At 39.2% G+C, this 20,239-nt stretch overlaps 1 protein-coding gene across 2 annotated transcripts; it reads right to left on the bottom strand.

Moving 5' to 3' along the window:
- Positions 1–2,260: 2,260 nt before the first annotated feature.
- Positions 2,261–19,784, bottom strand: LOC103714680 (bifunctional dethiobiotin synthetase/7,8-diamino-pelargonic acid aminotransferase, mitochondrial). Of its 2 annotated transcripts, none has more exons than XM_008802038.4 (14): positions 18,782–19,774; positions 17,433–17,603; positions 14,571–14,832; positions 14,227–14,310; positions 11,545–11,665; positions 10,286–10,434; positions 8,558–8,652; positions 7,791–7,906; positions 7,564–7,710; positions 5,818–5,951; positions 5,612–5,743; positions 5,317–5,451; positions 3,577–3,689; positions 2,261–2,706 (listed from the first exon to the last, which is right to left on the bottom strand). In XM_008802038.4, the coding sequence occupies exons 1-14, from the start codon at positions 19,522–19,524 to the stop codon at positions 2,496–2,498; spliced, it is 2,613 nt and encodes an 870-aa protein (XP_008800260.1). In that variant the 5' UTR covers positions 19,525–19,774; the 3' UTR covers positions 2,261–2,495. The 2 variants fall into 2 exon arrangements, with proteins under 2 accessions (XP_008800260.1, XP_017700051.1); XM_017844562.3 differs by lacking the exon at positions 2,261–2,706 and adding an exon at positions 3,794–3,827 and having other exon boundaries at positions 18,782–19,784.
- Between the last annotated feature and the right edge of the window lie 455 nt (positions 19,785–20,239).

The following is a 20,239-nucleotide window of genomic DNA, read 5'->3' as shown; positions in this document are numbered from 1 at the left end:
TTCCGCGGCGAATTCTATTCCCGAAAAATCTAGCAGCTCGAACATCCTGAATCTGGCGCCGAGCTCTCGATCAAGAAGTGCGCCGAAGCCTACCCAGTCCAGTGCACGCCTCTTTTTGTTTATGAAATTAAATTACTGGATGATCAGGAGTCCGACTACTTCCATCGTTCGAGCAGCAAAGCAGCTCGACCTCGCAAGTAGAGGACAAATGATAGAGAGAAAAACGGATCGTCCAGCCCACAACTAAAAAGCCGCCCAATTTCGGCCCAGTAAACACTAACGATGAATGACTAATTTTTTGCTTCGTACAACTTACATATACAGCTAATCAATACAGCTCATATACGGCTTATATACAGATATAAATTCTTATTGTAGGTTTTAGTTGTTTATACGTAAAAAGGACATAATTCTTCTCTCACGAATTGAACGAGTCTGCAATCGCTACTTTTGTCGCTGCATATTTGCTGCCTGGTACCTAACAACATCCTATCAATTCCAGCAATTCCTCTCATGACATGTGCTTCAACTGATATTACAACTTAACAAGCCTCTCTCTCTCTCTTCCCCCACTCCCTAGCAAATATTTCTCAATACATTTCCTAAGATTTTTTAAGAAAAGTTAAACCATAATAAAAATGAAAACTACTTTTTAACAAATAGTAAATACTATCTATGTTATGTACTTTTAAAATGTCATTCATTAGATAAAACCAGATTTAATAAAATAGTTAGAGAAGTGCTAACAGACAAGTCAAGTCATTATATCACATTTTTTTTGGTACAAGTACATAATGTATTCAACAATCGAAGGATCATCGTGCATCTATATAAATTTTATAAAAAATCATTTTATAAATAAGCAAGTGAGCAAGTTATATAATATATATATCTCTGAAATCAGTATTGAGTATTTTATTTTGTTTTTTTCTGTAAACCAGGAAATCAAGTTACAGTATGATAAATTGATCTCATTGAGTCGACCATCAGAAGATCACAAATTTCAAGGGGGATAGCAATCTTTGTTTCACTAGTGAAATATTGAGTATCCATTACTTATCTAAACTTGTTATTGATCTCTCAGTTTGATCCTACCACAGCAATCTTAGATATTCTAGAGTGATTAACTAGGCTTTCGAAATAGTTATACTCTAAGTTGAAATATATGAACAAATATAATTTTGAGAAAGTCAACCAACTTTCTTTGCTTGAACTCATTATCGCTCTAGCCAATGTTCAATATTGATAGAGGGAAAAACGGATCGTCCAGCCCCCAAATAAAAAGCCGCCCAGTAAACACCAACGATGAATCACTAATTCTTTGCTTCGGCCCAGAGCCAGCTCGTCCTCGGAACTCCGCCTAAAGCTCCACCAACTCCGAACATTCGCCGACTTCCCCGACCAAATTCGGGGTGCCTCCGACAAACGCCAACCCCAGCAATACACAGCATGCGCTCCGACCCTTGAACTCGGAGCGCTCTTTCGAGTACACCTCGGAACCCGAAAAATTGAACCACTCCCAGTCTACGCCAAGCCGGCCTCACTAAACGCCTGACACGACTACTTAACAAGCTCGGCCTTGCCAACAACCACATCCACGTGCGAGCCTACGCCCACCTACGCGGTCGTACTCCACCACACTGCCGTGTCATGTCTCCCTAACCGGCCAACAGCAGTCAGACAGCACCCTACCTACTCCTACCATACCCTGCTGTGACCGTTAGCACCCTACCGTTCTTAAGAACGGGCTGTGCTGCACGTCACCAATCTATTTGAGTTGCACGCCATCCGGCTCAGAGCCATACCCCCTCATGATGGGGACTGACAACACCTCTATCACCTGGGCCACTCCACCGAGGCTATAAATAGCTCGGTCAAGTAATTTCTAAGGGACCCTTTTTGGCTGGACCAAATTTGCCTACTCTAATTTGATCGTCGGAGGGTTCTCACCAGAAAAACCAGTGAGGCTTTGTGCAGATTCGCGGCCGTCGCGCAGAAGGTGGTTCCTGTCTTCCCCCTTTTCACACCTGCGGCTCCTTTGGCTCCACCGGCATGGTCACCCTCGGGCCATATTTGAACCACAACAAACATTATTTAGTTCTCCCATATAACTTCTGGCAAAAAAAATTATATAGTTTCATTCCACCAACCCATTCTTTTTGTGAGCGCTTAGATTCCGACTTCTTGTTTCACAAAAAGAGGGGGGGAAAACACGCTTTTTCTCATACCATTCTGAAAAGGCCTGAGAATAGGTGGCCTCAGATAAACAGACTGACTTTATTCATGACAATGGACCTGAGATATCCACTATTGCATTCTCAAAATCAATAAATTTATAAATTTCATCCCTCATGAGGAAACTGATCTTTCCCATGTAAGTTAATTGGATCATTTACGTTGAAATTTCACTTCGACATATGTTCCGCTGGTTGGTTTCTGGCACCGATATGAGGTTACATGTATCTGTCTACTTCTATACTGAAAGGATCTAGGGTTCATCCCTCTCTTTGAAAAGATTGTGAATCTCTCAGCTGATGCTGGCTGAATTCATGAAGTCTCTGATATACTTGTTGAAGTTGTTGAGAGCAGAAATGAGAAGATGTGCACGGCCCGCACATAAGATAAATGACATTCCCCAAGGGCCTTACGTAGAGGCCATCTTCACGAAGCTGCTGGACCAGCAAGCTCGCATATAAAGATGCGTATCTGCACAAGGACCAGATCCATCAAGGCAATAAGTAATGAAGAGTATAGAGGACACCCTCTGAGTTGGATAAGCTTTTGACACTTGAAGACTGAAAATATAACCAGCATTAAATCAATGACTATAATATAATCTGAATCTTGCAGGTTGAGTTCGTATCACTAATTGTGGAATCCACAGGCAATCTTAAATATAAAAGAACTCAGACCTAGGTCAGGAATAGCAGCATTTCTTTCCACTTTTCCATGTGAAGAATCAAGTGGATGAACTTATATAGGGTACTAGCTGTATCCAATAATGCAGAAATGTCACACTGTCATGTAGTGTGAAATTTGCATATGAAGGGCATAGTCCATTGTGATTATTAATATGAAAACAGCACATTATTCAAGAATTATTGCATTAGCTCCAACAATTGCTCCTCAAGTTTTTGTGCACATCCTTTTTTTAAACAGTTGGTGCATCCTTGTGGGTTGAGGTGGGGAAAGGAGGGAGGGTGAATGAATGGTAAAGTGGGTTGAATGTTTATTGGCATGAAAAAATATTACAGAATTGAAAGGAAATACCAGGTGTAGAAAATACGAAGTGACAGAGCCTACTTTCTCTCATATGCAGGCAATGATGTAATTGGAGATAGATGAGGCTATCCTTAGGCTCTTGAATTGTTGCAAAAATAAATTAGTCATCGAGTTCATGCACCATGCATATCACATGATGCTTAGGAACATTATTTGTTTTTCAGTGCCAAACATCATTCTTGTAGTGACGTGATCTCATGTTATTTAAAAGCACGAGCTTGTAAGCCTTGCTGGTTTTTACTGCAACAAACTTTATCATTTTTTATTGAGAAAAGTAACATAATAATGTCATACCCAGCGTCAGAGCCTTCAGCTTTGAGTTCAACAGCACAAAGGGTTCCCAAGGTTATCACTCTTTGTACAGCAGGAAGGGATGAAATCTGGAGCACAAGTTTCATTTCCCATAGCTGCAAGGGTTGTCATATATATAAATTATTGATGCAGGCCAATGGAAACAATACCGATATACTAGAGATCAATGCACCAGCTATATAAATACATATGTACATACATGTAAGAAATTTCCCCAAATTTCAAGGTGCAAGCTGCAAAATTCATGACGCATTAAAAAAGTAATACTCTGGTACATCTTCAATAAGAATTAGAGAAAGATCCCTATATTGACTACAAAGAACGAATTAACTACAATTATAACATCCATCAAAAACACCGGCAAAGCAAATAGTACTAGCAAAAGAGGAGCATAATTATAAATTAAATGTAGTATCAATTAGGCCAATTTCCCAGAACACATCTGCAAATTGACGATCAAATATAAATGTCCGCATGCATAATTTCTTGAATTAAGCTCCTAGACATGCATAAGTTTATCTCAATATGCTGCTCAAATTTATAGAGTTTCCTCACGATTGATTTAATCTGCAGTATCGCCCCACTATGATTACTACATTCTTCTATTTTCTTACATTTTCAAATTCCACAACCCTTATCACTCGTTCTTTTAAATTAAGCATTTACTCCACAAGTTTCAGAATATTAAAACACTAGGATCCTTGCAACCCCTCCACCCAAAAAGTTTCTCCATACAACAGCATTAGAAGAAGACCTCCGAAAATTTGCTGCCCAGTCAGCAACCTGATTACATTCCCCTGAAATCTATCTCTCTATAAAAAGAGAGCTAGAACTTTCTAGAACAAACAGCGAAAGGTGGACAAATTTTTATAAAGACTGGACTAGCAAAGAATAAAACCCCAATATCACCCACTAATACTGTGAACATTTTGTTAATGTCAAAACAGTCGTATGGTCGTAGTGCATCTTACTAGACCGTCATTGGAGGCCAATGATCAGATCATCAGTTTGTGCTGAGAAGTGTGTTGAATTTTGGAATTACCTTGGACCTTTTGTGGCTGGACAAGGGCTTCCCAAAGGTTGTGGTTGATTGTTATTTAAGGCTAAAGATGTCTCAACAGGAATTTTCACCAGTGATAATGTTGTTTTTTTTTTTGTTTTTTTTATCACAACAAGATTAATGGTTGATCTTCAGGCCTGCAGGAAGCCTCTTCTAGTTCAATCTGGTACTCGTAATCTTTCATTAGAATTCAAGGTTTGTTGTGGTTATTGAGAAAACTTAATTCTCCATCACTAACCCAAATGCAATACAACCCAGCTACCCATTTTTGGATTTTCTTGCTCTCATATTGCGATAAAACACCTCTTACACTCCATTTTACTGGATTATCTAACCTTTTTATTCCTTCGTAAAGTCTTTAGACTTTTTTTTTTTTTCTCATCTTTAGGCATTTGAATGATAGTTGAGTTATTGCCTAACCATGCCCACTATCAGCAGCTCATATATGTGTCCATCTAAGCTCAGTTGTCTACACCTTCATGTAACAGAAAACAAATACATAATCATGACTTTCTCGCTTCTGAAGCAGTGTTAGTACTAGAGAATAAGCACCTTAAAGTTCAAAAAATTCAATTACAGAAAGAAATTAGGAAAGCATCCAAAGGAAAACTGTTTTTACAGATTGAAAGAGTGCCAGAGTTGTAAAAGAAGACCAAGCATACCTCCTTTAGTTTCTTCTCTTTAAACTCGACATTAGGATTTGTAAAAGGATCTCTGAACCACTGTATAGATTTTGCAGCTGCTGTACAACCCATAGCATGGGCACTGTAAGAGTGACCATGTAGAAGAGCCATAAGCTGAATTACAACAGAAATTTCAAGCATCTTAGCCATAGAACTTTTCATTCTTTCAAGCAATGAATGAATGCATTTCGAGAAATGAAGTCAGAATTAATAGCATATTAAAAAAATAATAAACAAAAAAACTTTCATTTGATCTGACTTTAGAATTAAATACCTTTGAGTCACCTTTAAATGCTTCAAAAACAGCTTCCGTTGTCAAAGTTACTGCCAACGGTATAATCCCTCCACTCATCAGTTTCCCAAAGCATGCCACATCTGGTACACAACCTAGAAGTTCAGCAGCAGACTGCAAGATAAACAAACCATAGTGAAACAGATGAAGAAGTAAAGTTTTAGTCAAGCATCAAATCTCTGCTTCACCTCTTTCCCAAGACGCCAGAAACCTGTAAAAACTTCATCAAATACAACAGGAATTCTACGATTTCGACACTCCCTGACAAGGATGCGCTGAAAAAGTGGATCAATCATGTGCATTCCACCAGCAGCTTGTATAACTGCAAGAACACTTATTCATTTAGTTTCACAATATTTGATTTTCTTTGGCTTAATAACTGAATAGGGAGATAATTACTGACTTAGACACACTATAAATATTCTAGTCAAGTTGTCCAAGGATAAGGGACAATTTCATGATTAAGTTGTAACCAGGTGACAGACAGGTCCTCAGGGTATTTGTTCATGATTAGAAGAATAAAACTAAAACCACAAAGCAAATCTAGACTACTAGAGGCTCTCCTCCTCAGCTTATCCTCATATGCCACTAAGCAATAAAATTATTTCCCTTTTACTTTTTATTCTATCATCTACTAGGCATAATTACATATGCAAAGCAGAATTAATTAACAGCAAACCTTAGTTTCTGCCGCACTTATTATACCTTCACCGTGTAGTACTGCCTTCATCCAACAGATTCTCACAAATAATACATAAAGTAGATACTCCACTATCAGAGCCAATTTGCATCCACTTAAGAGAAAACTATACTGTATGGACTGGACGATTTTTCAATTCAAGTTGCAAAAGCAAATATGAAGGAATAGATGCCTTAGATGGTAATAATCACACAAAATAAGATAGAAACAGGTCCTAATAAAGAGAGTCTTGAGTGACAGTTGACTAGAACCTGCGGCAGAATCTGAAAAACAAATAGGACTAAGCAAACTACAAGGATCCAATGGCAAACTGACCCTACATTATGGTATAAGTCCATAAGGGTCATAATTTCATGCTTCATATTATGACTTACGGTCAGTGGATATCTCAGCCTCAACTCTAACTGTAGGCTTGGAGATCATCCCCTGGGCACCAAAATTCAGGTCTCTCTAGAGATGGTTTGTATCTAGTTAACAATACAAAAATCAAAAACTCAATCACTGTTCTTTTTAAGCTCCACCTCCCCCTTAAAAAAGCACCATGACCCCTCCTTTTTCATGTTGCATACAGCAGGAAACTTTGATAAGGTTTCATGCTCTATTATGAATTTGACCTCTATTTTGATCTTATATGTAAATATATATGTATGATATGTGTGATAGTTTTGTGAACAAAAAGGTGAATGAAAAATAAGAGTGCATCTGACATTGTAGAGGTAGATTAGCATTAAATTGTGGAGGATAAAAGGAACCAATAATGAGTGCATTAAATGAATGCAGAAGTCGGAACAAGGGAAACCTCAGTCATGGCGAACTGACTGAGTAAGAAGATAAACATGTGAAACAAGTACAGAGACTTCATTAAGTTTGTATCAAGTGGCAAGAAAAGAGGAGGGCTAGAACCAGAAAGGTGACTTTGAGATAAAAAAAATTATACAAAATTTGCCTTAACTCAGCAAAAAAGGATAAAGATAGTTTTCAGCAGAATAGAACAGCTGTTTCCAAATAGTTTATACATCATCTGCATGCCAAGTTAGCCTTGAGATTAATTTAAAGATCCACACCCAAGAAAAGTTGAATATAATAAATTAATTATTTGAAAAAATCAAATAAAAGCAATTATAATAAGACATCCAACAATTCAGGCTAGGTAAATTTCTTTTGCAGAACTTTCAGCCAGTCCAAATATGACAAGAAGCACATGATGGAAACTGAAGGGACTAGCTTCACTTGCCTGGTTCTATAATTAGCGCTCCAATCTGTGTGGAACAACTCAATTTGGAAAATTGCAGTAATTGATTTGATATGTAAGCGGAGTAGATTCCAGCAATAGCTGAAGAGTCCCTGCTTGGACAAAATAACGCATCGGACGAGCTAAATCCTGTGAAGGTCAAATAATGGTTATGCTATGAAAATAATGAATTAATAGCAACTTAACAACAAAAAACATGATCCACTTACTCATATCTTCAGGCTTCAGTTGATCAGATTCAAAAGACTCAGGAACAGAAAGATTCCAGATCTCTTTATGAATGAAAATAGTTGGAGGATCCAGAAAAAGGCCCCTTCCTGAATACCTGCAATAGACAGGAGTTCAAATCATAAAGATAGTTGACATATGCTGTTCATTGTCCTCAATATATCAAACCTGTAGTCAAATAAATGAAACAAAACTAGATTAATATGCAGAAAGGTTGGACCTCATCCTTTTTTTTGATAGGAGCAGAAGTAATAAGTTTTCCCTGTTCTGTGGAACGGGTGTGCTTGTCAAGACAGAACATTTGAGACCATTTTAGTATATCTACCACAAACCTTAACACAATCCTAAATTCCTAACTAACCAGTGCACTAATTGAAGTTATGGACATCACATCATGAAACTAAAACACAAAAAGACATGTCTTTCTTTTCCCCATGACCAAAACTTCACCCAATTCCCATTTTTCCATTTTCCCATTCCGGCAAGAAAAATGAGAGCATTAGATGAAAGTACAATGTATCACAACCTACTCAGCAAAATCCCTGGTAGATTAGCATCTCTGCTGCTTAAAACTATCATGGGAACAGCAAAGCAAGTGCAAATGTGTGATTTGTCAATCCATCCTGACATGTGTGTATGTGTTTCTGCATTTAAACATGTAATTGTGTATACATTTCACAGAAGGCCTGTATCTTGACTTTTCAAGTCACAGTATAACATCAACAATCCATATAGCTAAGAGTCATACCATGGCTGTTGTAGAAAACCTGTATACGACGATGGAGCTTGTGCTTCCATGGCACCCAAAGTATCACCATGATAAGATCCATTGAGAGCAAGAACCTGAGCACAAAAGATAATGAGGATGCTTAGTTTAGTTACCTTCCATAAAGTGAATTGAAAATCATCATATGGATATGAACACAGAGACAGCTGCATAGCACACTATTTACTTGTAATTATACCAATATTCACAACTTCTATTCTATTGGAAGGACATTCAAGAACCTATATTCACAACTTATTAATACACCAAGTTACATGTTACCCTACCTACATTCAAAATCAATTTAACAGTTCTCTTTACCACTCTCGACGAATAAAAGACTATCAAGTACTGAGGTATTGGTTTGTAGCACATTGGAACAAACCCAAAAGCAATGTAACCTTCTCAGTAGAGTACCAGGTAGTTATATAAATATCGATCTACATCTACTGTTATCAACTAGCGTCAAACTGTAACGAACAACACATAGCTGTACAGGTCAATAAAGTTTGGATACTGCCATGCTCATCAACAAATCCTACAGAAAATCATGTATAGCAATACCAGGTTCAGGACAAGCCATGATGTCTACAATAAATATCCAAATCAGCAATAGCCAAATACTAGTGCAACAAAAGACTAGTACATTAGCACTGCAGTATGTTAAGGAATATCTCATGCACTGCAAATGAATTTTTTTGTATCTTAAAATGGAGATTCCTTGTGGAAGGAGTGCACCAAAAGGCTGTTGACACACTTATAGGAGTTTAACTCCCTAGCCAACAACCAAAGGACATATAAGTGTCATGCCATCCACGCATGAGACAAACTTCTTTACCTTGTTCTTACAAAGCATCAGACTCTGCTTTATGCCAAAAAATAGATTGGGCTTTTGCTCAACGTCACTGTTGTCCACACTAACAGAATGTCTTTTTCTTTATGATATCATAGATAACCTAAGAATAGGTTAATCAGCATAATCTCAACAAATTTTTCTTTCTTACGATTTCATCTCATAAAAGGAAGAGCATTTCATTAATTTATTGACAATAAGTGTTTTGTCTGTTATACTCTCTTTTTACAGTTCAAAGCTAAGATAAATAACTTCAAGAACAGATAGCAAGTTTGAATTTAACCAAGGAGTGTACTGAAATGATGTCTTGCCATGTTGAACTCACAAAAAGGATGTGGTATTCAGGTCGGACTCAAAAGAGGCAATACAGACAGAAACTGGGAATAGGAAGTTTTGGACTAACTTGCAGAGTGACAATTTTTCTTAATAAGTTTGGTCACGGAAGATGAGCTGGGGCTATGTACAAAAAAAAAGAAAGAACTGGGGCCTGCCCTTCTTATCACAACCCTCAGCCTAACAACCAGAGGTTCTGGGTCTGAATCTTGGATGGTCATCCCCAAATACTGAGACCCAGGTAATTATAGTGTTGGAGGCTCCCCCTCCCATTCTCTCTCAAAAAAAATAAAAGGTTCGATCACTAGAAAATCTATCCACTACTAAAGTCCGGTACCTGGTCACCCAACAAAGATCACATAATGTTGTGAAGATCAATCCACTTGCAATATATTTCTTAGAATGAGAAGGCAGTCACTTACTGTGATCAGAAGATGTGCACTATCTATCATAAGACATCTCAAAAATTAGATAAAGAAAGAGGTAATAAATAGACAATAGGTGGAGAAAACAATGGAACCCACCCTGAGCTCAATACATCTTTCACTTGAAATCCCGTTGCCAGAATCCATAAGCATTTCATTGTCTAATAAGAATTTACGGAATGCCATCTTAAGGGCAATTTCAATTGCTGTTGATCCATTGTCAGAATAATAAGTTCGAGAAGCCCAACCTATGTGACGAGACATGAAAAGGGAGGGAGTGCAAATTAGACAAAAGGATAACAACAGTAATCCAATAATACACGAACAAGATGTGAATGTGATTGCTTCTTGTACCGGACAGAGATTGACCAGCAGGAAATATAGGATTATAAATCATGAAAGGGCAATGAGACAACATAAAAAATATTCTTCCTGATGAAAATTTATAAAAATTGTGATTGGCAGAAACAATGTTACGGGAAAGAACAGTATCTAAAATAACTGATGAGCTGCTTGTCATCTATCTTTTGCAATACAAAGTTTCATTTAAGAAAGGTAAATATCCTATTAACAAAGAACCACCTGTACACATAAGTAAACAAAATATCCTATATCTAAGAGGAGAATATTTCCAGTGTGAACAAGAAGCTAAATCCACTATATCATTTGCACTATACCAGCAGACCGATATTATTCATACCATTCTACAATAAAATATGCTTCTAATCAGATATCCAAGAAAGACTAAATTGTGCATTCTTTACCACTGCAGAACCTTATCTTGACTCAATTAAGGGGTCCTTTGAGATATTTAAAACTTGAAAGAAACTACTATTGCACGCAACAATATTTCAGCGACAAGGTACTTGTCATGGTATGACTAATGCTCTCAGACCGAGCCAGGTATGTGCAAACACAGATTGCTCCTTTCAGATATGAGTGATGCCTGCTAATTAGAGTACATAGAATTTTTTTTTATTGAAATATCCTCCAATTAAGAGATATTATCTAGAATGCATGCTAACTCGAACAGTAATTTTGACAGAATAAAATCTCTTGCAAGGAGCTTTAAACAGATAGGTATTTTTCTTTCCCATATAATGGGTGGACTGTGGAGTATGGCGCTGTATATATGACTATCATGTGCTTCTTGTTGTTGTTCCTAATTGCTAAGTAGGTGGGAGCTTGATATTCTCAGAGATCGGAAAGTGTTCCATGGATCTGGTTGCTTGCTCATAGTTGCTCAGGTCTCCCATCATCACAGGCAACATATTCATCTTTTCTCCAATTTTGCTAAACTTGCGAACGACTTAATGAAAAATGGAGCAAATCAACCTGTAAAAGAAAAAAATACTGACCTTTTCCAACTCCTTCTAGCAGAAGTTCTGCACAATGCAGTGCTGGCTCATAGACATTTTCAGGAAACATTACATGTCCATACCTTGCAGCAGAATAGCCCATATCTCTTGCAAGCTCAATCTGAAATCATCTTACAGAGAAATAATAGTAAACAATAAATTTAGGCTGCATTCTTCTGATTTTAAAAGTTTAATACTCGACCAAAAATATGCTTCTCAATAGTTGATATCATTTCATTCAAAGAATTAGGCAGCTTAGCAATTACATTAAAGACCAAGTGATGCAACCATCTTGAAAATAAATAAATCTGGTCAGCATAGATACTCCAACTCCAAGCAGAGGGGGGCCCAATGCGTTTGGGGGCCTAAGGCGAACTCAGTAAGAGGGGCCTTTTTTTTTTAAATTATGAAAATTTTTTAATAAGTGCAATGAAACCCAAAGACCTCAATCTTTGATCAAAAAAGTCAAATTTTTGAAGAAACTCATCAGGAGTAAGCAACAAAAATTGCAAGCAAAAATTGCTTGTTGGAACTTGGAAGTACCCAATATGGTGTGGCTACATCCAGCAACTATGACTCCTTTGTCCGTCTGTTGATAGACTTCATAGTGAAGAGGCTCGAAGTCATGATGCAGAAAAGGTTTAGCCAGCCGGGTGGCCTTCAACACGATAGGGAGGTGAGGGCATTGGTCAATTATTTCTCTGAGACGTAGAGACCTGTGCGAGACAAATTTGCCCGGCCCTAGCTCTCTCAGATGACAACCATTCTAAACTTTGAAAGGATGTCTAAGAGTTTGGACTTCTGGGGAGAGAATGACTTAAAAAAAAAAAGCCAGCCTCAACTCAATCTAAAGCATGATCAAAAGCGTGAAGAACCCCAAAACTCTCCAGAAAAAACCAGATACAGGAAAAAAGATTCAATCTTTATCATATGAACGCCAAAAAGAAGAACAAAAAGATAACCCTGAATGTCAAAAACAAGGTATGAGAACTAAATGCTCTTACTGACCTCAAATGAAACTATTCTCTCCTTCAGCGGCCCCTGCCCCCTGGTATCTCATTCCTCCAAATCTAATATATTTGAGAGAAGACAGAGAAAGAAAGCATTAAAAAAATTAGATGAGTGATGAGTGATGACTGATGTCTCATGTCTCCCCAAAGCTAGTTAAAAAGTGAGGCCCGTGGACGGTGGACTTCGGCAAATGAACCTTAAGTTCTTGCCTATTAGCCGGAGGACGGTGGTTGGTGGACGGTGGACCGCTCGCCGCTAACGAGGACGGCGAAGAGCCGAGGACGGCGAGGAACGGAGCTGCGGAGGACGACGAGGAGCCAGGGACGGCGAGGAGCGGAGGCCGGAGGAGCCAAGGAGAGCTGGACTGCTGGAGAGGAGGTCCGGTTGTCCAGACTCTGGTGTCCGGACTCCGGAACAGGGGCGGCTGGCGGGCGGCGGCGAGGAGGCGAGGAGCCGAGGCGGATTAGAGTAGAGGCCGGAGGGCGAGGAGCCGAGAAGAGTAGAGAGGAGGTCCGGACTCCGATCTCCGGACTCCGGAGCAGGGGCGGCCGGCGGCCCAAGAACCGAAGAAGCGCCCGTCGATGGTCGAGTTCAAGAAATTGGAGAAGAATTGGAGTTTGGTGGTGGGGGGAGAGCCGGAGAGGACTGAGTCACTGCCCAGAAGGTTCAGAAAACAAAAAAAGCACTGGGAGAGAACTGAGAAGAGGAGGGGGAAGAGAACCCAGAGAAGAGAAAGTGGGGGAGGAAATGTCCGTTGGTTGTCTTTGTCGTAGGCTTGTAGCTTACGGTTCACCTCAGTCACCGACTCACCTATAGGCTATAGCCATAGCCTGTCTCGTTGTCTGAGTGTCCGTCGACGGGAACCCACTGTAGCGGCGGCATTGCAGGCAGATGTGAAAGCTATAGGCCTGTAGCTGTGCAGTAGTGCAGGCGCCAAAATGGGGCCTTCCTTCACTCGGGGGCCTTAGGTGACCGCCTCAGTCGCCTAAGGCTCGAGCCGGCACTGACTCCAAGTGAGTTTATTAATCATCTTGGCAATTACATCCAATCAACAGTTTATGGGTGTATACACACTAACAGACACACATGCATAGGCATGCGCCCAGATGTTCATGCACCCTGTTTAAAGGATGTATGATACATAGAGTTTGTTATTAAGAAAAGACAAAGTATTTCTGGCCAAGATCTTTGTGAAGAAACAGCCAGAGGATGTGATTTATTAACATCCAGCATATATGATGGAACAAAAATAGAAGGACAAAATTCATGTGACTTCATCCTGTTAGTCTCATATTTTGCCACCTCCCACAACATGGATGAGCCATTATTATCTCTATGTAGAGTAGAAATTCTTTAACCAGCATATTCATTAATTGCTTTAGACAATACAACAATAAAACAATATTCATAGTCAAAATAAAAATCCAATTGATCAGAATAATGTATTACAGGAAATCCAGATGGTTGGCCAATAAGCACAAAAAGTACAGCAAAAAGGAAAACATTATATGCTTAAACCAGGATGGCATCATCTCACTGTGTATATAAGCCATTAAAGCATAGCAGGAGAGTTTTTTTCCTTTTACTGAAGAATAGGAAATAAAAAATTAACTAATAAACAATTGACTTCAGGAGACTGCTTCCAGAGCAAGTTACCATGATATGACTAACCTGCAAAGCAAAATCTGGCCCTTGAGTCCACCAACTAGCACATGCATCAAACTGTCGAACAATCATTTCCCGATCATTGCGAACCTAAACCAAAAGAATGAAACAAATCTGAGGATGGGAATTTTAAATAAAATTAAAAATTAGTTCAGCTTTGTATAACATATTCTCTACAATAAGTTTGTTGTTTTAAGCACATGCAAGCATGTGGAGACTATTACAAATATTTAGCATGAAAAGATTATCATAATCAATCATCGGGATACAGGCTACAGCAGTTATAACAATGAAGCATAATTATGAGACAACAGATGAAGTCAAATAAATCAATTTGCTTCTGCACAAACCTTATGTACTGCAAAATTTTCACCACAACGTGAGTCAATTACTGTAACAATCTCTTCAGGAACAAGTTTGTGCTGAGTGAATGGCCACCAGAGAATATTCCCTGCCTTTCTGGGCATATCATGTAACCTTTGGATCCTTTTTGAATGAGTAGATTGCACCAAATCCTGAAGAGAACTGAATGCTTTGCTAGATTCACAAAACCAATCCACCAGATCATTTAATGGGTCTTCTGGGACAGGTGGCAATACAAGCACAGGAACCCTAAAAGGACACAATTATCATCAGAACTCCAGTTCACTAGATGCTAATGCTACAGAACAAGCAGTAGAAACCAACAGAGGCACAAACAAAAAAAAATTCATGGGAACCATATAGGCGAACTTTCAACTGTAGGAAACATAGGGTATTATTCATGCTATAACATGAGCATAGTGCAGGAAAAACGGAGTATGGTGAATAAGAGATATTATGATCTGATTCTAGTGCAGTAATTTAACTTTAAGCTCTTCAAGCAAGCTTGTGGGTACTACAGTCTTGTTTGGCTGAAATTGGTCGGTTTCTTTAACCAGAAGCTTAGAAAGAGACCCCAAAAAAAGGCTCATGCTGAATACTCGGGCTCTTTTAAGGAGCTCTGGAAGATTCATGATTATTATAAGTGACTGTAGGATCTCCAAAGGGCTCTAAAAGCTCTAGTTTTTCATTTTAAATAGCTAAAGAGTATAGCTTGCAGGGCATTTACAGAGTTCTAAAAACACTTCCAGTTGTCTTGGCTCTTTTGGATAGCTTTGAAAGCTCATATTATGACTTGAGGTGGCAATAGTCAAATAACAAAACTTGTGAACTCCATGTGGAGTTCTAGAACTCCATAGAAACCTACAGTGGCCAAGGATGAAAAGTGGGTACAAGCACTCATCAAAGTGTTCTAATTGCTCTATCAGCAAGCTAGCAGCTACTTGAGGTAGACAATGTCTGAAATTGAACATTGGAACTTGCAGAAGAAGAGGAGAGATGGGGGAAAGATATCGTGAAAAGAAGAGGAGAGTCTCAGATGTCTTGCTACTCAGAAGTATGTGAGACTATCCTGAGCCTCCTATAGCTTCTGAGGGGTAACAGCAGACATGGGGATAGCCCAAATTGGAAAAGGGAGGTGTTAGCCACCACATGGAATTTTATTAACATTATGATGACAAGCAATTGTTTAACAAAGCATCAAAAAGCTTGTTATGTGAAGAATCGGGTCCTTCCCGCACCTCTAGATATGGAATTCCAATGGAGCACAAATTAATTATAAATGAGCTGCTTTCATTCAAGGAAAGACATGATTTAATCTACTATAATAGTATTCTGCGATACTGATTGAATGAATCAACTATTTCATTTCATGGTTAATTTATCGGGTATATGGTATCTACTTTTCAAGTACAAGACCTCATGATTTCCTAGGAAACTATAACATTTGTACTATCAAACAAGGAAGAGAAATCGACATGCATCTTCTCAACATACCGCTATTTCCAGTGATATTTTGAGAAAAGATGATGAAGAAAAATAAAGCCTTCATAAGAATGAATGCAAGGATGACAATTTGTGAGCTGACTTTCCAATCTGACCTGCAACAAATCCGATATAAGCGAATTAGGGTTTTGCATAAACAAATTTGGGTCATAGATAGGTCGACTTGACTTAGATATGTTTATTTAATGGGTCGAGTTCAGGTTTACAATTCTAACATGGCTAATCTATTTCCATGTCAACTCAACTCAACTAAGCCTTAATCCCAAAATTAAAATCAACTACATGAACCTTTTCCTCCATTCTGCTCGATTTAGGGCCATGCTTTCTGAAAGATATTTGGAAATTAAGTCCCTCCTTACTCCTTCATTCCATGTGATTTTCAGTATACTTATACCCTCTTCCCTTTATATATATATATATATATATATATATATATATATATATATATATATATATATATATATATATATATATATATCAAATCACTCCTTAGTACTAATGTATCCCTCGGCCTATAATCTACATGTCCAATCCACTAAGCCATCCTCTTAATTTTCACTCCACCTTCATCTTTATTTCTAATTTTACCAAAACCGCATTCCATATATTCTATCTTGGTCCTACTTAACCTAAAACCCTTGGATTCTAATATACTCTTCCACAATTCCAAGTTACAATTCACTCTGACCTTCATTTTATTTGCTAAACTAATCATCCACAAAAAGCATACACCAAAGAATATCGTCCTGAGTACACCTAGTAAGCTCATCTATATCTAATACAAAAAGGTTAGAACTTGGAGCACATCCTTGGTGTAAACCTATTGGGATTGGAGGCTAATCTATTTCAACATATTTAATAATTGGGTCAAGTCAACAAAGGTTACAACCTGATCCATTTAAACTGTTTAAGGCCCATTTAACATGTTATTATGACTTGAACCACTCCAACTTGTGTATTAAACATGTTACGCATGTCAGGTCAGTTACCTATTAATAAACAAGTTGGTTTTGGATTTTCGATCGAATGATAAATAGACCAGGTTTGGGTTGATAATTTTTTCTTGATACCTATATCTCAACCCGATTTAAACCATTGCCTCCCCTGCATGAATGGCGACTAAGTGTACTTAGAGAGCCGACGTCAGATGGCTGTCATAAGTTTTTTCTTTTTTTGTGTGTGGGGTTTAGATTTAAGAGATGATAGGAGTAAATTTTCCAAATAGAAAAAATGTTCAAAACTATATGTAGATGTAAAGATTGCATGCTAAATAAATAGCGGCATTGAATAAATATATTTAAGTTTTATTCATGATCAAACATAAGAGAAGACCATCTGTGAATTACCTGTGCCTTAAGTTAGACAACAAGGGAATCTCATTTGATAGACCATGATCTGCTAAAATAATGGCTATGACATCATATCCTCTGAGCGTTAAACTCTCGTATGCAGATAAAGTCGTAGATATACCGCCCAAATGGCCATCTCCCACTAGAACAGCAGGCAGCCGGAAAGGCCTGGTTTGTTAAGAACAGAAATAAATGAGAAAGCCATGCTTATGATTTATAAGGGCATTTTTAAAACTAAGACAAAAGTTGTAACTCTACATCAAATGAATAGCAAATTGCAATGTAATTTAAGATGTAAGATTCATGAAAGAAAAGTCAAGTTCTAGAGAGCATGGAATGTCCCAAATACAACAGCTACGATATAGTGCAGGAAAAATAGAAAACACTTCACTAGCATGAATTCACTTGAAGCCTTCCTGATTGATGTTGCATTGAATAAGAGGCATTATTTTGTCGAGTAAAGACAAAATCATAATTTCAGTTTAATTTTACACAAAAGTGAATATTTTATTTATTGAAGCTTAAGGTTCTCCAGCATGGAGACAAGATTTTGATAAGTGGTCTATGTTCTCTGAAACATGAACAGAATAATGCCCAAAGCAGCAGTCCCTATCTTTTTGTTCCATATTATAAATGTGGCAGCTCACCCCCAACCAAGATAGATTCTTCTTCCCCTTGTTTAATGATCAATAAGCCTTCATGCCTCTCATCCTTTCAGTGCTCAGACATTGGCTTAATCAGATATAATCTCACCCTAGTGAAAGATAAATGATCTGCAAAGTAACAAAGATAATTTGAACATGGATCCTCTGCGATGCGCCTGCAATACTGTAGAGTGCTGTGCATCCATGGATGGCCGCCATCAAGAGATGGACTGCCATCAAACACGGCGCCTATTATTTGATGGTCGTCCATCTCATGATGGTGGTCATCCAAGGATGCACAGCACTCTGTGGTGCGCAGGCCGTACCGTAGAGGATTGTGGTTAAATGAATTTATGTCTAATGGCTACAACTCTTGTCTCCAAAGGAAAGTATCCTTCACAATGTTCCTGTATGCACAATAAACAACCAAAAGTACAGCTGAAAGGAAAATTCATTCCAACCTTGATATTCGAATCAATCTTATTTTTTCAAACAAATTATGCATTATTCAATGATGTCTCTGTCGCTGCTATTAACTAGCATCTACTTGTTTTGACCTTAAATAGAGAGAAGCAGTGTTCAAAACCCACGCTGGATTTTTAGGGAAAAGAAACATTTTGACTACTACTTCTGTCCTAGAGTTTAATGATATCCTTCCTACCTAGATTGAAGATGAGTAGATAACAGAGGAAAAGCACAGACCTATACAAATCACACTGGATAGAACCTGAAGGCCCTGGACTCGCAACACCCCCTGCAGTCTCGATCACTCTCCAAACATTCTCCTTCCGCCGATCACCTCCTCCTCCCATAGAAGAATTCAAAAGCCTCCCCAGTACTTCCCTCAGTGATGAGTCCTCCACTGCCATCCCTTCTCTCTCTACTGCAAGATGTGGAGAAATGGCCTCCTTCCATCCATACAACGTCTTGCACACAAGCTTAAAATCTCCCGTTGTACTCTCCCCTGTCCCCACCCGCGTCTCCTCGTAGCAGCACAAACCCGTGGACGCTTCCTCCCCTTCCTCCCCAGGCCGCTCGGTCCGGGCGCCGAGCACCTCGCGGGCGGCCGGGACCGAAGCCTTGAGGGCGTGATTCGAGGCGAGAAGTTGGGCAGAGAAGCCACCCAGGCGATGGCGGAAGAGGTCCGAGACCTTCCTGTAGACGAAACGGGAGTCGGAGTCGCGGGGGAAGCCGGTCTGGACGGGCTTGAGGTAGAGGAATGTTGCGGTGTTGGGGGAGGAGGGGGAGAGGACGGAGGCGGCGAGCCCGGCGGAGACTATGGTTTTGCCGACGCCGGTGTTAGAGCCCCAGACAACGAGGGTGGGATGGGAGAGGTCAAGCTCGGGAGGAGAAGAATGGAGGGATCTGGAGAGGAGGAGGAGGAGGAGAGGGGAGGGCGGAGGGCGGCGGCGGGGGAGGAGAGGAAGGAGAGGGCAAGAAGGCATCCTCAAGGCGAGTGGGAAGCCAAGAAGAGTGATGCTTTTTTTTTTTCTTTTTGATGTGAAGGAGCGTTGCGAGTTCAAATTTTAGTCCTCTCTTATTGGCGGCGGCGTTTCCGGTGGAGCGGGCGGTGAAGGGCGGGTCGTCGCCGTTCTGTCATGGGAGCGAGGAGTCGCCACAGAGATCGAGATTTTAGAACCATCCGTTTCCAAGATTGATGACGTGGAACCCACTTAACCTTATTCTGCCTCTTGACAATTCTGTTTGAAGTTTTTCAGAGAATCCCTGCCATTCTTCCAAAGAAAAATGAGCCCGTGCTCTTAGGCGCTGTAGTAGCCAAGAAAATAAAATACAACGGGTCAGGTATATGACTAGTGGTACCATCTTTGTCCATGGCTGATTGAAACAATGTTGGATATCTTGATCTCGAATCGAACCGACCATTCTGACTTTGGACGCAACACAAGTAAATGACTTCGGTATTTCTTTTGGAATGATTCTCCTCGGTGCGATAAAGATTAACGATTACGGGCTCGTTTGGTTCGCGGGAGCATTTTTCCTTCTAAGAATATGATTCATAGGAAACAAATTCCTAAAAAGAGAATACATAGGAAAATACTTTTGGCATGTTTGGTTAACCATTGGAAAGTGACAAATTTCCAAAGTGCTTATGCTTGGTTGACCATGCACTTTTCTGGGAAAGTTATGTATAATTCCTAT

This window comes from Phoenix dactylifera, unplaced genomic scaffold (genome assembly GCF_009389715.1).
Source record: "Phoenix dactylifera cultivar Barhee BC4 unplaced genomic scaffold, palm_55x_up_171113_PBpolish2nd_filt_p 000409F, whole genome shotgun sequence".
Taxonomy (NCBI): Eukaryota; Viridiplantae; Streptophyta; class Magnoliopsida; order Arecales; family Arecaceae; genus Phoenix; species Phoenix dactylifera.
The sequence above is the reverse complement of the archived record's forward strand: the minus strand, read 5'-3'. Positions and strand labels throughout refer to the sequence as shown.